This window comes from Aspergillus pseudodeflectus (assembly GCF_044049435.1).
Source record: "Aspergillus pseudodeflectus strain CBS 756.74 chromosome Unknown BJX68scaffold_13, whole genome shotgun sequence".
Taxonomy (NCBI): domain Eukaryota; kingdom Fungi; phylum Ascomycota; class Eurotiomycetes; order Eurotiales; family Aspergillaceae; genus Aspergillus; species Aspergillus pseudodeflectus.
Window position 1 is genome coordinate 466,916 of NW_027263789.1, and position 13,785 is coordinate 480,700.

Here is a 13,785-nt window from a genome sequence, read left to right on the forward strand (position 1 = left end):
AGCTTTCACTTGAAGGAGAGGAGCATTATGGAACAGCGGCTGAATCTCCCTCACAAAGGCAGATTCAGGAGTTCCTGCCCAACAGTTTCTTTGATGGGATTAACAAGATGATATGTCCCAGAAAATCTTAGTTCGGCTCCGAGTAATAGAAGAAAGAGCTCGGAGACCGTCTGTTACTGTCAATCAAAAGCTCAAGATCTCGAGCTCCGCATCGTGATCAAAAAGTGGTCATGGTTCCGCCGGCACGTGACATCGAATGAAGTCGCAGAGCATCGCGGCAGCGATAAATATAACACGCAATTTACTTTTCCAAGATTCTCAGTCCTAAATGAATATTTATGATACGACAAATAGTTTTATTAGTGCTCCGTACCATAGTGAAGGAGCGGTGTTATCTAAAATATGCTGTCCCCAGTGGATCAGCATGCTAGTGACTCTTTTTATGGCTTCCAGATCATTTCAATGCAACGGGAAGCCTGACAGTATCAGACCACGTTATAAGCAGATCTAAAGCAATGCGTCTGGCTTGACATGCAGATGATCATCTTTCTGCTCCGTCTGGTTCAAGACAGGAATCTTGTATGCTTCCTTGAGAGCCGCGATAGTAGGCTGGCTCAACGGGCTAGCATTCGGAGTGATACGAGGTGTAGATCCGCCCTTGCCCTCATGCTCGGTGAGACCCTTTCGGATGGCGAGGACTGAATCGGCAATGACAGCGTCAATGCCTTCGGCGGCTTGAAGCTATAGGACGGCGTTAGACATTGTTGATGAGCCAAGTGTTTCTAGATGAAGCTTACCTTGACCTTGTGAGGGTCGTTATTCGATGTACCGTAGGATACGCAAACAAGACCAGACTCCTTGACAACGCGGATCAGGCGGGGACATAGCACGAGGCATTCCGCCTGGGTCACAACCCCGAGCAGGTTCCAACGCGAAGCAAACCGAATCGCCTCTTGCAAGCTGCTGGCGCGGATATCACCAACAGGGCTAGAGCCAGAATCGGTTAGGAAAAGAACAGGGATGGACGGCTGCTTGAAGGACAGAAGCAGGCAGATATCGGGGTTGAAGCTGGAGAAGAGCATATTCCGGCCCTGGCCCATCTCGTAGACCTTGTTCAGAACTGTATCGACGAAAGAGTTCAGTTCCACAGCGTAGGTGTCCATCTCCTCTTCTTCACTCTCGTATAGCATGGGGTATTCTAATAAGCTAGTTAGCTATCGGCCTATTAATGATGAAATTAGAACAGCTTACTCAACTCCATGTTGAACCCAACCGATTTGGGTAGTCTCTTGAACAACTCCTCCAATGTGGCAAAGGGCGCCTGAATATGGTTTCCTCGGCTGTTACCCTTGAAACCTTTCTTTTTGAAGTCACGAGTGTGCTTGATTCTTTCGTTCAACTCAAGGAGGTCGCTATCCGCGCCGCCAACGGACATTGACCGGAGACGTGGCGGAGGGTTGCTTGGGTCCCTCCCAACAGCACCCAATTTCGGAGAAGTAGGTGTCCGAGCCGAACCTCTATCTCCGAGCTGCAGGAATTGTTCCAGCGTAAGGGTATGGACAGGGGCATCGATTCCTGTTTCGCTGACGAGGAAGTCGTGGTAAATAACCGGAACGTGATCCTTTGTGAGCTGAATATCAAATTCAACATAGGAGGCTCCTAGGTTGGCTGCTGCGATGAAGGACTGGATGGTGTTCTCGCCAAGCTGCAGCGAGTTACGACTGGCGAAATTCTTGCCTAGGCCACGATGTCCAATGAGCATTGTTGAAGCGACACTTTTCCAGTAGGTCTGCTCTCGGTTGATGGACATGTTTGGGTGTTGAAAGGGCGTGATGACGAGAAAGTTGAATGTAATAGAGCCGATCACTTCCAGAGTGTTGGCCGCCACTATAGGGACGGTAGAGTCGCCTTGGAGGTTTATGCGGTGAGATCCCACAGTTGGTTTCACACTTGACAGCAAGGCAACACCACGTCCCACAATCTGGTCCTTTGATCCAGCATAAGTAGGGACGAGATCAAATAGCAACCTGACTTTGCTTGGATCGGCGGTGTGGAAAACAATTGGCTCCGTCGAGATGTTCTCCTGCACGGGTAAATCGATAATTTCGGGTTCGCCATTCGCGCCGCTCGCGGAGACGACAATGGATAGAGCCGTGTCCAGTTGAGTGGCATGGGCATTTTCCATGGGAATTCGGTCAAGATTCACGGCGTCTACATGCTTCCGGTTGTCCATGGTACCCAGACTAACCAGAATCATGGCTTCGTCGGTGAGATAACGATGTCCGAATGACTTGACAGGCTCAGAACTCCGCGAGGGAGAACTCCCCGTCGAAGTCCCGCCATTGGACCGTTTTTCTAGAAGTGAAGACTGCGACTGGGATGATATCGGAGGTGTGGTAGGTGGCACAGCTGGAACGGTCAGAACGGGTTCTGCTTCGGTGATTTCAGGCGCAGGAGTGAGTTCCGCAAGCCGCCGGGCGATATCAAGATGACCTCTCAAGGCCGCGTGTTCCTTGGCCGTCCAGCCAGACGAATCGACGCGATTAAGGTCAGCCCCAGCTTCGATCAAAGCCTCGACGACACTTAACGAGCCGTCGACAGACGCTATAAAGAGCGGAGTCCACGAGTAAGTGTGCTCTGCAAGTTCTGTGTCGGCTTTCTGGTCATCTTTACCCTTCAGCAGGATGCGAGCACATTGGTCATGACCAAACCGAGCAGCAACGTGTAGCGCAGTTTCACCCTGGTGATCCTGGTAGTTGATGTCAACTCTTGCATCAACCAAGAGCTGGACTATGTCGATAAAATTAGCCTTCACGGCCAGAGCGAGCACAGCACTCGAGCGCGAGACTTGCTTGCGAATCATCGCCTTATCTTGGAATTGCCCTTTCCAGTTTTCGGCCTCCAGCAAGGCCTGGGTCGTCAAAGGGTGCCCACCAACGACACTAAGATGCAACGGCGCCCAACCATCGTTATCTTGCCAGCGCGGCGCGTCGATTCCCTCGCTAACATTGAATAGATCCCAGGCCTGTAGATGCTCAATAATGACCTCGCAAACAACCCGGAATCCGTACTGGGCAGCGTAATGCAGTGGCGTACGACCGGACAAATCCTTTGATAGGAGAGACTCTCGCTGATGAGGACGGAGACTGTCCAGTAGGTGCACGAGAACGGAAACGGCTGGGTCAGACCTGGTTAGATGCTGAGGTTGATTCGTTTCCTTCACCACCGAGCGAGGAGGCTGTAGCGTCGGAAGTGCAGCAGGGGTAATGTAATTCGATGTATCCAGCGGGAAATCCAGAACCATGGAGGCAGACTGCTCAGAATCTGTGGTGGCTTGTGCGCGGCCGATTGCAATCACTAGTCGATGAATGCAATTGCGCTTGTTAATATCGTCATCTTCCTCTAGTGACTTGATACGGCCCAGAACAGCGGAAATGCAGGCCTTGGAGCGATAGTAAATAGATCGCTGGATGAGACTTCGAAGAACCTTTGGGAAGAAGTTCTCGCCTGCTTCGTCAGCGGCCGCCTTGAGGTCTTCAAGCAATTCCAGGAGAACATGGGTATCATCCTTTCGCAACGCTTCGTCAATGGTAAGAAGCGTGTTTGCAGGAAGGTTCAGATTGGGACGAGACGGACCCCTCTTCAAGGAGAGAGAGGAGTGCGTCGAACTAGCATCATCAAATGTCTTCTGGTCGCCCAATACAGAGAGCCAGTCATTGATCTTCTTCAATGCCTCTGTAACTCTCGTGTTGGAAGCGAACGGCAGAGGCTCGACCTTTGTCTCAAGGTACTTTTGTTGTGCTTGCGCCCCAACCTTCTTATCCAGCTTCTTGGTGATCTTGTTGAAACCTCGACGGTTGACCTCACCATACCATTGTAGCTTGCGGAACTGTCCTCGCAACTCCAGCAATGCGGCCAACAAGTCTTCCACGTCCTCCGAATCCAAGTGACTTCCATCCAAGGGCTGGGCATATCGGTCCGCTAGGAGTTTCAAGCGACGCGAGAAATCGGCATACTTCTTGTTGTAAAAATGATCAACATCCTCAAGATTTCGGTCGAGGGAATAGAAGAAGCCTAGAATGTGTTAGGAGGGCCGCTGCGCGGTCCAAGATATGCAAATATCAGATGGCTCACCGGCAAGATCTGCCTCGTGACCCGCCTTCGCACTCTCCGCCACCGATTTGATGAGCTTCTTCAACGCCTTGTACCGAATATAGGAAGAGCTCCATTCCGGCACCACATTTCTAGGCAAGTTGCGTCCAAACTTCATCTTGTGGGAGTTTCCCAAATCCTTGCGCAAGTATAATTCAAACGAATAACACCAATACCACTCTGCAACCAAGTCGTCGCTTAAGATGAGAGGAAATAGGGTAGAGGGCGCTTTGTGATAGCTGTCAACAGCTATCTTTGTTCAAATGCGCGACCACAGATTCCAACAAAGGAATACAACAAAGAAATCCAGGTATTTGACGGATTATTAGATGATCGAGGTACGGCGAATGTAAGAGAGGGAGAAAAATTTGGTCTTTCGAGGAAAAGGCGCCATGTGTCAGTGCTCAGAGAAGACGAGAATGATTGTAGTAAATTTGGGAGGTGGAAGACCTGGACCTCCTCCACTGGGTACGTAAAGGCGGCAAACCCCTAGGATAAGAGGGAAGGTTGCGCAAGAGAAGAGAGATAGAAAATTGCTATGATGAACGAGAGTCAGCACGTGGAAAGACTGGCGAAAGAATGAAGCAGTAAAAAGAGGATGCGGTCAACGCGCGCAGAAGGATTGCGATCAACGGAAGAGTGGACTGTGGAGCAGAGATTCTCGCCAGGACCACCATTGTCAGCAAGTCATCTTTGCGGTGCAGAGCACCAGATCAGATGAGTGGCGAAGACGGTGGGCATCTCCGAACAACCGAGGATTATGAATTGAGGATTCGTTGATGGGAAGAGGGGCGGAGGGCAGTTCAGATCCATGGGTGGGCGCAAGATGAATGAGCCTTAAACCCCCGGCCGCAACGAACCGATGCTCGGCGTGGGCAACGGACAAGATCTCATTTGCCATATTCTGCACAGAATAGCTGCAGTACACTGTACCTCGCCACAAGACATAAAAGTGAGAGAGAAATGCAAGGTACAGGGCAAATCAAATAAGAAAAAGGAAAGTCTCATACCTTACCGAAAACTCGGATACCAGCTTCAACACAGGTGTAGGAGCTCAGTTGTAGCGGTCATTTTGACAAAGGAGGGCAATTAGCGTATAAAAAAAGGCCTAGTCAGGAACCAAACAGTGACTTCAGCATTAATAAGGTAGGAGTCATGCGGAAGGCGGCTTTTTATACTGATGCTCGACGGCTGCTCCGGAGCACAACCATAGCTTCAAGCTCCTCGCAGATTTTATAGTATAGACCGCCATCTCGGTACTTTTTCATCCCCCACCTGCAACCTCCCCAACAAGGGCCTTGAAGCTCAGACTCACAAGGGAATCAGACGTGGGGAAACTTGCAAGCCCGTCCTCCCTTTCCCCCTCAACAAGTATCAGCTGATTCCTGTAAAATCGGTTCTTTTCTGCGATGGCACATTCTCGAGATTAACGTCCGGCTTTGCGCTGGGAGCAGAAAAAGAAAACATCTTGGGACTGGATGATAGCCTGTGGAACACCGAAGCTAGCAAGCTGGCCCCCGGAGTTAGAGAAACCTGCATATACGTATGCGCTCTGATCAACTTCTGGCATCATCTCTCCACCTTTTGTGACGTCGATCCAGCTCAGTTCTCCTTTCAAGTCCCAACAGACCGACAGACTAATGAGTACTATTTGCTTTTTCCTGGGGGCACTCCATATCTCCCGCGATGATTGAGTATCGGCATTCCATTCCATAATTCTATCCCGTGATTGTAAAGCCCTGTGGATAACAGCCTTCGAGTGGGTCACATGATGGAGTCGCTGCTGCGTGATCTCCATTATTATGAGACTGTCCGCTTTGTTCTTTGGTTGCAAAAGTGACCATGCAATTTAATCATCTAAGTAAACTCATTAAAGATTTTCACAGAGACCACACCAAGTACAGAATGTAGACAGGTAGTCTGTAGAACGCCAAATCTGTAACCCCTGCCTGACACGCCGACATGGAATGTAACCAATCAACAAACGCTGTACCTCCACAAGTAAATAAACGTCAGGGAGAAGAAATCTTTCAGTGAAGGGGAAAAAAGAGGAAAAGAAAGAAAATGACAAAAATAGAAGGGAAAGGAAATTCGCGAGGGAAAAGCGTCTATGAAAATAAAGTATTGGCTTTCATCAAGTCGTCAAGGGCAGACCCATGTCGCTGCCCCGCCATCTATCCGACCAAGGGCTTCAGCGCTTCCACCCCGATTTGGAGCACTAGCTGATTTCGCGTCTTCTTGAGCATAGTGCTGAGAATTTCGACCCCTCCCTCTTGCTTGACGGCTTCCAGCGCCCTTCGCCCAATATCGCCAGATGCAGCACATGTCAAATTACGCACGCAGGTCACTCCGCGGTGGACAAGGCCATCATCTTCTTCCTGGCAAAGATTGAGCAAAAGTTTCACCCCGCGGGGTCGATCGAGGATTCCGGCGATAACCGGATCGAACTCTGTCAGCATAGCCAGAGCGCCCCCAGCTGCCCGTCGAGTGGTAAGATCATCAGTGTCTGTGAGAGCAAGCAGGATGTGCAGACGCTGTGCCGCACGCTTGGTGCCGTCGGCCATCTTTATCACCCCAGACTCGCAAGTCATGAGGTTACAGACAAGCTCACAGGCGGCCCGTTGAATCAAAGGATTCTTGGAGAGCAGTAGATCTTCCAGTTGATCCCAGGCATGTCGGACGATAGCCTCTGCCGCTGCCGCATCCGGATGGGTTGCTAGATTCGTAAGAGCAAGAAGGCTCTCAAAGACCGGCAACATATCCACTGTTTGGTCGGTAGATACACTCGTAAATTCCGGGGTTTGAATGAGCGCAACCAAAGGGCGTATGGCTGAAGTAACGTGGGGAACTCCTGACAGTGGAAAAACATGCGACGGATTGACAGAAATTAGGATGCGCGCAAGGGCGTGAGAGGTGTTGCGAATCGTTTTGTCTGAATTTGAGCCAGAGACATTTTGGCTTGTAGCCGCAAGACTGAGCAGGAGTTTAGCTGCACCTTGCTGTGCTAGGGCTCCCCGCGACTTGGGGTTACGCGACAAGGAGACCATTATTTGACCGATCAGGTCGTGAACCGAGAGCGCGTTGTTCCTACCGCAAGCCACCAAGACAGGCACCACCCCTGCATCAACCACAGCGGTACAACGAGCCATGACATGCTTGTCATTCTCGAGGACACTGGGGCCTTTTTTCGCGTTTGGAGAAGCTTCGGCGTAAGCTTTTAGCTGAGAGATTTTCTTCTGTTCTTCGGATAAAGTGGGAAGGAATTGGGTAAGGTTCAGGATGATCATCAAACCCCCGTAGAGAATCGAAGTGTCATTGGACTTTTCATGCAAGATTTTGATCAAGCCACGCAAAAAGGTGGAATCTCCAGCAAGTTGTCCCTTGACCTCCGGTTTCACAGACGAGTAAGCCAAACCTTCAATGGCATTCGTGATATTTTCACCCTTGTGTTTCGAAATCAGTTCCTTGAATCGGTCAACTAGCTCAGTGACATGGCTGTCACCCTCCTGAGCCTTACCGTTTGAGGAGGTGGTAGTGTCCTTTCCAGTTGCCCGAATCTTGGCCAGGATAACGGCCGCAAGCTCAGAGCTTTGATCACTACCGTTTGTAAGAATGTGGGAGAGCCAGTCAGACAGATCCTTAGAAATGGCATCCCGGCTCAGGTTGTTGATGCACGCAGCATTCAGCAGTTCTAAAACACTTGTTTCCATTCTGCGACTCTTGGCGTCTCTCCCAGTAAGCGGCTTGAGAGCAGCCATAAAAGCATCAGAAAGGAAAAGGCTGGCCGCAACATCCGGAACAACGGGGAAGACGGCGGCCGTGGCAGAAAATGCTACCGTGAGATCATCGGTGCGCGACTTGTTCAGCTTGGCAGAGACAATTTTGATGAATTGCTTTTCACCAATGTCTTGTGAGGATTCGAGGTATTTGGCTGTTGCCAAGGTAGCCTGACTCCTCCACTCAAGGGGAAGCCGATGATCCAAGGACGTGACAATCACATCAAGGCTCTCATCGTCGACCAAGTCGCGCAATAGATCCGCATCGACAGCTAGAAGGCGCGCAATACCCTTGAGAGACCGCCCGTCTAGGTCGTGACCGGATTCCATCAGCTTGGCGATAAAGAGCTGGAAGAGCTCGCGTTCGCAATGTAGGCGAGCATCCTCAGAGGGCCAAACGGCGTGATCCAAAACCACAGTATCTAGACACACTGCGGCGCCATCGCCTCTGTCGTACATGTCATCGAAAAAGGTGGTCACGGAAACTTGAAGCTTGCTCGAGAAATACTGGCGCACACTAGCATTCTGACGGACCAGGCCCGAAATAATATCATCCTGTACAGAAGATAGCGATCGAGCCTGGAATGAAAGAAGCAATTTCGCACAGTCCAGTGCTACACTCTCCGGAGGGACAAGGCCATCGGTCTGGAGATAGCGAGCGGCATCTTTCCCAGCTTTTTCGTCTTTCTGGGTGTACCGGCGGCAGAGGTCGATCAAGTGGTGACCGTTTCCTTCCTCTTGCTGGATCTTAAGCAAGGCATCCTTAACAGCGGAGTTATCGGGGGCTAGGGAGAGGGCTTCGCGAAGATTTCGGACAGCGGCCTAAATTACATCACGACACTGATCAGCCACCCGCCGCGCGAGCAATGCAACTGGAAAACAGCCAAGACCGCTTTAAGATAAAAGGAAAACGGGACGCGATTTGCAAAATAGGATACCTACCTCATGATGTCCAGCATCCCTCAGCTCAACAGCCTCTCGCGATAGGTGTACGGCGCGTTCCTCGCCCGTGGCGTGAACCATTTCAGCTTTGGCTCAGGTACCTGCCTGTACTGTGGTGGGACACAAGTGTGTGGTAGATTTATCGCCAAGTTGGGATCAAGAAGTTGATTCAAACGCAAAGACGAGCCGTACGGTATGATCGAAAGGCCGTCCGAGGGTCGTCCGGAGGGCGCGGGTTGTGGTGGAAGAGAAGAAATAGATAGGAAGTGGTCGCGGAGGGGTGAAGGGTGTGAAAGTTTAACCCACACACTCCGAGACGGTGGATAGATAAAGGAAAGCAGTCATGGAGAGCAAGGAAGGAAGCTGGCGAAGATGAAGGTAAGCTGGCCTGGGAGGAAAAGGAGGACTAATGAAGTGGTGATTTAATTCGGATTGAGTGGGAGACTGAGAGATGCGCAGAAGTCGTCCGTCCGTTTGGGAAGCCGCACCCTTCTTTTTTTTTCTGCAGTTACCCAAACTATGGATCTTGTCAGCTGTGACTTTTGACGTGTTACAGCCCAGATCTCATCTTTCAGCGACAGGGATCTCAGAGGTATAAACTGAACTTGACCGAGTGGCAAACAGGGCGAAGATTCGACTTTCAATGCATCTACAGTTTTGATGATCCAATCCTTGGAGGTGATGGTGAAGCGCACGGAGCCTTCCGATACATACGCCCCTCATGCCTCCTCCGTATACCGGCACTTTCTGCCAGGCTTGGGAGTCCGAGATCTGGAATGCTACAGACATTCTTCGGGCCTTAACTCCGGGGAATGCATCAGATAAGGTCGCCCTCCCTCAGCTTCTCTCATCGAATCATGTGGCACACGCTCTCGCCAGTTCTTTCTCCTTACAAACAAGCTTACCATTGTTATATGGTTTATCACACCATGTTATGCTATCCGCTTATGCTTTTAAAGCGGACAGGCCACCGATAACGAACCCGCGAAACACCACCAGGCCAACCACAGACAGCCTCCATCACACGTTGCTTTTCCTGTGCTGTCTGTTGAAGTCACCTCCCAAGAGAGCCAAGACTTTGTTTGCTTCACAGTTCAAAGCCCAGGTCACACTATTGCGCCCCATTTCGCAGAAGTCGGCTTTAATGATCTGCAAGAAGATCCCAGAACTGCAACCCCCTGCTCCGAGCGATTCTCTCGGGAGAATGTACAGGTGTCCATCCGCAGTTTGGAAAGAGGACAACAGATGGTGAAGATTTAGAGTACCGTATGCAGGCAAGAAGTCCAGTTTCCAGATTGTACACGGAATAGCTTCCGACTGGAAGCCTCATCATCACCTGATATATATCCGTTGCACGACCTGTGGATTGCACACAGGAAGTCGCTTATACTCTCCCCACCTGGACCGACAGTCCGTCTTCCTCCCCACGCTTAGGCATGAAACACGAGCCTGGTGTTTCAACCGCCCTTATTGCGTCAACCTTGCACTTGCAGGGGGTTGAGCTTAACGACCTCGCAAAGGCTCGCTCGTTGTATTTTGCCTCGCATCGAGGGCAGGAATCTTGAATTCCATCTCCATAGTACTATTGGAGCGACCATAGCCGCCAAGTCTGCGTTATCGGCTCTGAGCCTGTGATAGTATGCTGGTATTCTTGGCAGTCCTCCCAAACCAAGGCCACGCCAGAAATCCCTGAAACCAACGACCTCACTGCTCATGCAGCCTCACCCACTTGGCACTAGCCAGCAGTGAGCCACAACTTCCACTCCGGACTCCGGAACGAGTTAAAGCACACTTCGCTACATGAGACATCCTTCCTTAATGCTTGAGTGTAGATCACTCATCCCCACCCTCACTCGCCTTAGCCCGCCAGCTCTTCGCTGCGGAGATGACGACTTAACGTCACTATTATTATTGTCCTGGTTCCTTGCGGCATCCGCGCCTGGGGATATAGTTCGACCCCCGCTCATCATTGGAGGAGTGCGCCCTGGCTCTGAAGGAGTCTCCGGGGCGCCTTCAAGAGCAAAAACCTCCACCATCCATTCGTACCAGACTTTCCGATCGTCAGTTTGTCTATACATTGTGACGACGATCTCACCATTGTCTGGAACATTAAGAGGGGTCTAGGACATTGTCAGAAGAACTAGGCTTTCTTTCTTAAATGGAGGGGACAATGTTACCTTCAGCGGAAAGTAAATAGGGAACCAACTAATCATATTCGCGCTCTTGCTGTCCATTGTCACCGGATTAATGGAAAGTTCCACATCGCGGTATAAGACGGTCTCGAAGTAACCCCCGAGACCATGGCAGACCCCACGGTTTGGAACCGGGAAGGCAAGACGGGTGCGGCGCACGTTGTGCGAATTGGAAATCATCGATGTAGAAGGCGGCTGGGGTGGTATATCCCGGTTAGGGTGAGAGAATGACCACGCGGTCTGAACGAATGGCGTAGGTGTTTCGGACGGGAGCGTTGCTACCGAGGATCGAGCGCTGTTCGCCAACCCGGCGTTCGTAGAGAGGTAGTCGATGGCATGTAACATAACGACGTAAGGAGTTTCGGGCGCTGCAGGGTTCGAGACCGTCTGATTTACAACATCTGCGTGCAGCTTCGGCGCGGAGATCGGAGTGAGGTGTGCCGTGTATGAGGCGGGAATTGAAATACCGTGCACGGGATTGATAAGGTGATTGATGCCGTCTAGACATTCTGGCGAAAGTTCGTTGTCACCAAAGGAGCCCAAGAGCTCCGACACCACGATGTCAATCTTGGTATACGCAGTCCCAAGATTGTCTTCACCAAGGTCGATGGGTGCTTTCTGGTCGCCAGCCTGGCTGTGTAGGAGCTGATCCTCGATTCCAAGAGATTGCCCAACGGGTACTGTCGGGAGGGAGGACACGTTCTTCTGTACCTGCACTCGTGGTCCCTTCCAGGCACGCATATCAGAATGGACCAGAGTAACTTTTCCGCCCCATTGGTTTTGGTTGTGGCGCTGGAGGAGAACAAACGCGTTCTGATTCTTCTCAACGGCCCACAAGTCGATTTCGACACCCGCCTGGGCACTTGCTTTGAGTGCTCGAGTCACCAACGGTCCTCTCCCTGCTCCAACCACGGCAACAACCACCCGACCATCCGGGTTGGAAGTCGGCTTCTTCTGTTCCGACCAATCACTCAGCGCCTTCGCAATAGCTCTTTCATACCACTCGTATTTGATAGGGTCCTTCTCGAAGACCTCATAGGTGATACTTTCCAGATTGACCGTCAGTGGCTGCAGCGGCGCCTGGAGATAGTCTTGGTACCCGACACCGAATCTCTCAATAGCAGTGCGAGGAGGCTGACGTTGCTGAAGATTTCTCATATAGGACAGGTGTGGAGTCGGATCAAAATGCTTCTTGTTCGAGCCTGCGGCCTGCGCTAGGCTTGGATATTCAGAGCCGGGAAGATTATTCGGCGCTGAGGAGTCGGCCTCTACACCTGGAATAGGGCCGACGTCGCAGAGCAATATCCATGGGGCAGTTCGAAGACGCATAAATCGAGAAATCAGAGCCTGGTGCGTTTTGGATAGCACGGGGTAGCCCTTCTGGTTCTTGATGAATGTTATGGGTTCAATAGTGAATAGATGCACTGGCTCCGAGTGCCACCTGGACTGAACGGACATCGGGGGGAGGTGTTTCGGCAGCGTGAGTGCTGTAAGATGATTTAGCAAGGTTTCTCAAAGAGGTCAGATCAATTCCTCTTACCTACGAAAAGTCTTGAATGATATTTACAGGATCTCCTGATGGCATCCCAGGCATCCCAAGTACCGAAGAGGTCTAACTTGGGCGACTGATTTTCCAAGTCTTCGTAAAATACTTCCCGTGCCAGGGGAGCAAGATCGCCCATCTCATCTACTTCGAGATCTTGGCTGTCGACCATGTTCAGCCAGACATGAAACTGGATATAAGGACCAAGACCAATCGCGTCCTGAATCGCGCGTGCGTAGTATATCACTCCCTCCGAGTGCATCCCATTGTGGTGCAGCTTAGGTCCCGGAATCAGTAGATAACCAATACCACAGAAAGCAGCGTAGGCGACCTCTAGCATGAAGACCTGGCGGGATATGTCTGCAATCAATGGGTCCGGAGAACACATATCAATCCAGGAACTGGTAACTCCCACCAACTGCGACATGGCATCATTGGGGGTGAGGTGAGTATCGGACGGTCCTAATTGCGGTACAACGAGCGGCCGCACATTTTGTGTTGTCATCAACGTCCTAGGATCATCATGGGATACGGCTTGTATGTTCGCAAGGTGAGATGAGAGTAGACTGAGCACACGCGAATGGAAGTGGGGGGTCGTGATAGGGGTGGTGAGCATATCATACTATGTTGAACATTAGTAGCTATACTAACATTAGTTCGCCGGGTCTCATACGTTACTTTCGTGAGCTAGTTGTACCACCTCCGAAGTAATTGGTACTGCGCGCTTGCTCTCATGTTGGCCGATGCAGAAGCTCGGTGCTATCCCGTCAGAGGAGTCCATGGTGAGTTCGGAGGGTGAAGGTGAGAAGTCTAGTTGAGCGGATGCCTCTGAGACGCAGTAGGGTTGCGATTGACACTAAGACCAAATATATAGGAGACCGACTGGTGTCGACAATATTCCCAATATACAGTAGGTACGTGATGCTAGACCAACATTGCTTTATCCAAACAAAGGGTAGGGAATGAGCACGGCGAGCTCAGCAAAACCGCCAGACAAACTCGAAGAAGTACAGTCCGAGTGAGGCAACGTGGTGATAACCTTCAAACGACGGAATTCGCACGCCGGATGAAAAGAATCTAGGATATGCTGCAAATCCTCGAGTCACCATGTTTGTTCCTTTTTTTTTGGCGGGGTTGACAAACCAGCGAAGGCGGTGAATTTCGGGGAGAAACTGTGGCG

The 13,785-nt window shown here is 51.0% G+C and overlaps 3 protein-coding genes across 3 annotated transcripts; all 3 read right to left on the minus strand.

The window, feature by feature from the left end:
- Positions 1-469: 469 nt before the first annotated feature.
- On the minus strand, positions 470-4,680 carry BJX68DRAFT_45591 (glycerophosphocholine phosphodiesterase). Its single transcript, XM_071049206.1, has 5 exons — positions 4,603-4,680; positions 4,135-4,525; positions 1,252-4,074; positions 798-1,198; positions 470-741 (listed from the first exon to the last, which is right to left on the minus strand). Exons 2-5 carry the CDS (start codon positions 4,268-4,270, stop codon positions 508-510), a joined length of 3,594 nt encoding a protein of 1,197 aa, XP_070901041.1. The 5' UTR covers positions 4,271-4,525; positions 4,603-4,680; the 3' UTR covers positions 470-507.
- Positions 4,681-6,138: 1,458 nt separating this feature from the next.
- BJX68DRAFT_45529 (myosin-binding striated muscle assembly central-domain-containing protein) lies at positions 6,139-9,271 on the minus strand. Its single transcript, XM_071049205.1, has 2 exons — positions 8,871-9,271; positions 6,139-8,750 (listed from the first exon to the last, which is right to left on the minus strand). Exons 1-2 carry the CDS (start codon positions 8,949-8,951, stop codon positions 6,327-6,329), a joined length of 2,505 nt encoding a protein of 834 aa, XP_070901042.1. The 5' UTR covers positions 8,952-9,271; the 3' UTR covers positions 6,139-6,326.
- A 1,123-nt stretch (positions 9,272-10,394) lies between these two features.
- BJX68DRAFT_45607 (protein arginine N-methyltransferase) lies at positions 10,395-13,749 on the minus strand. The gene is made up of 4 exons (XM_071049207.1): positions 13,279-13,749; positions 12,603-13,227; positions 11,048-12,549; positions 10,395-10,990 (listed from the first exon to the last, which is right to left on the minus strand). Exons 1-4 carry the CDS (start codon positions 13,384-13,386, stop codon positions 10,667-10,669), a joined length of 2,559 nt encoding a protein of 852 aa, XP_070901043.1. The 5' UTR covers positions 13,387-13,749; the 3' UTR covers positions 10,395-10,666.
- Positions 13,750-13,785: the final 36 nt, after the last annotated feature.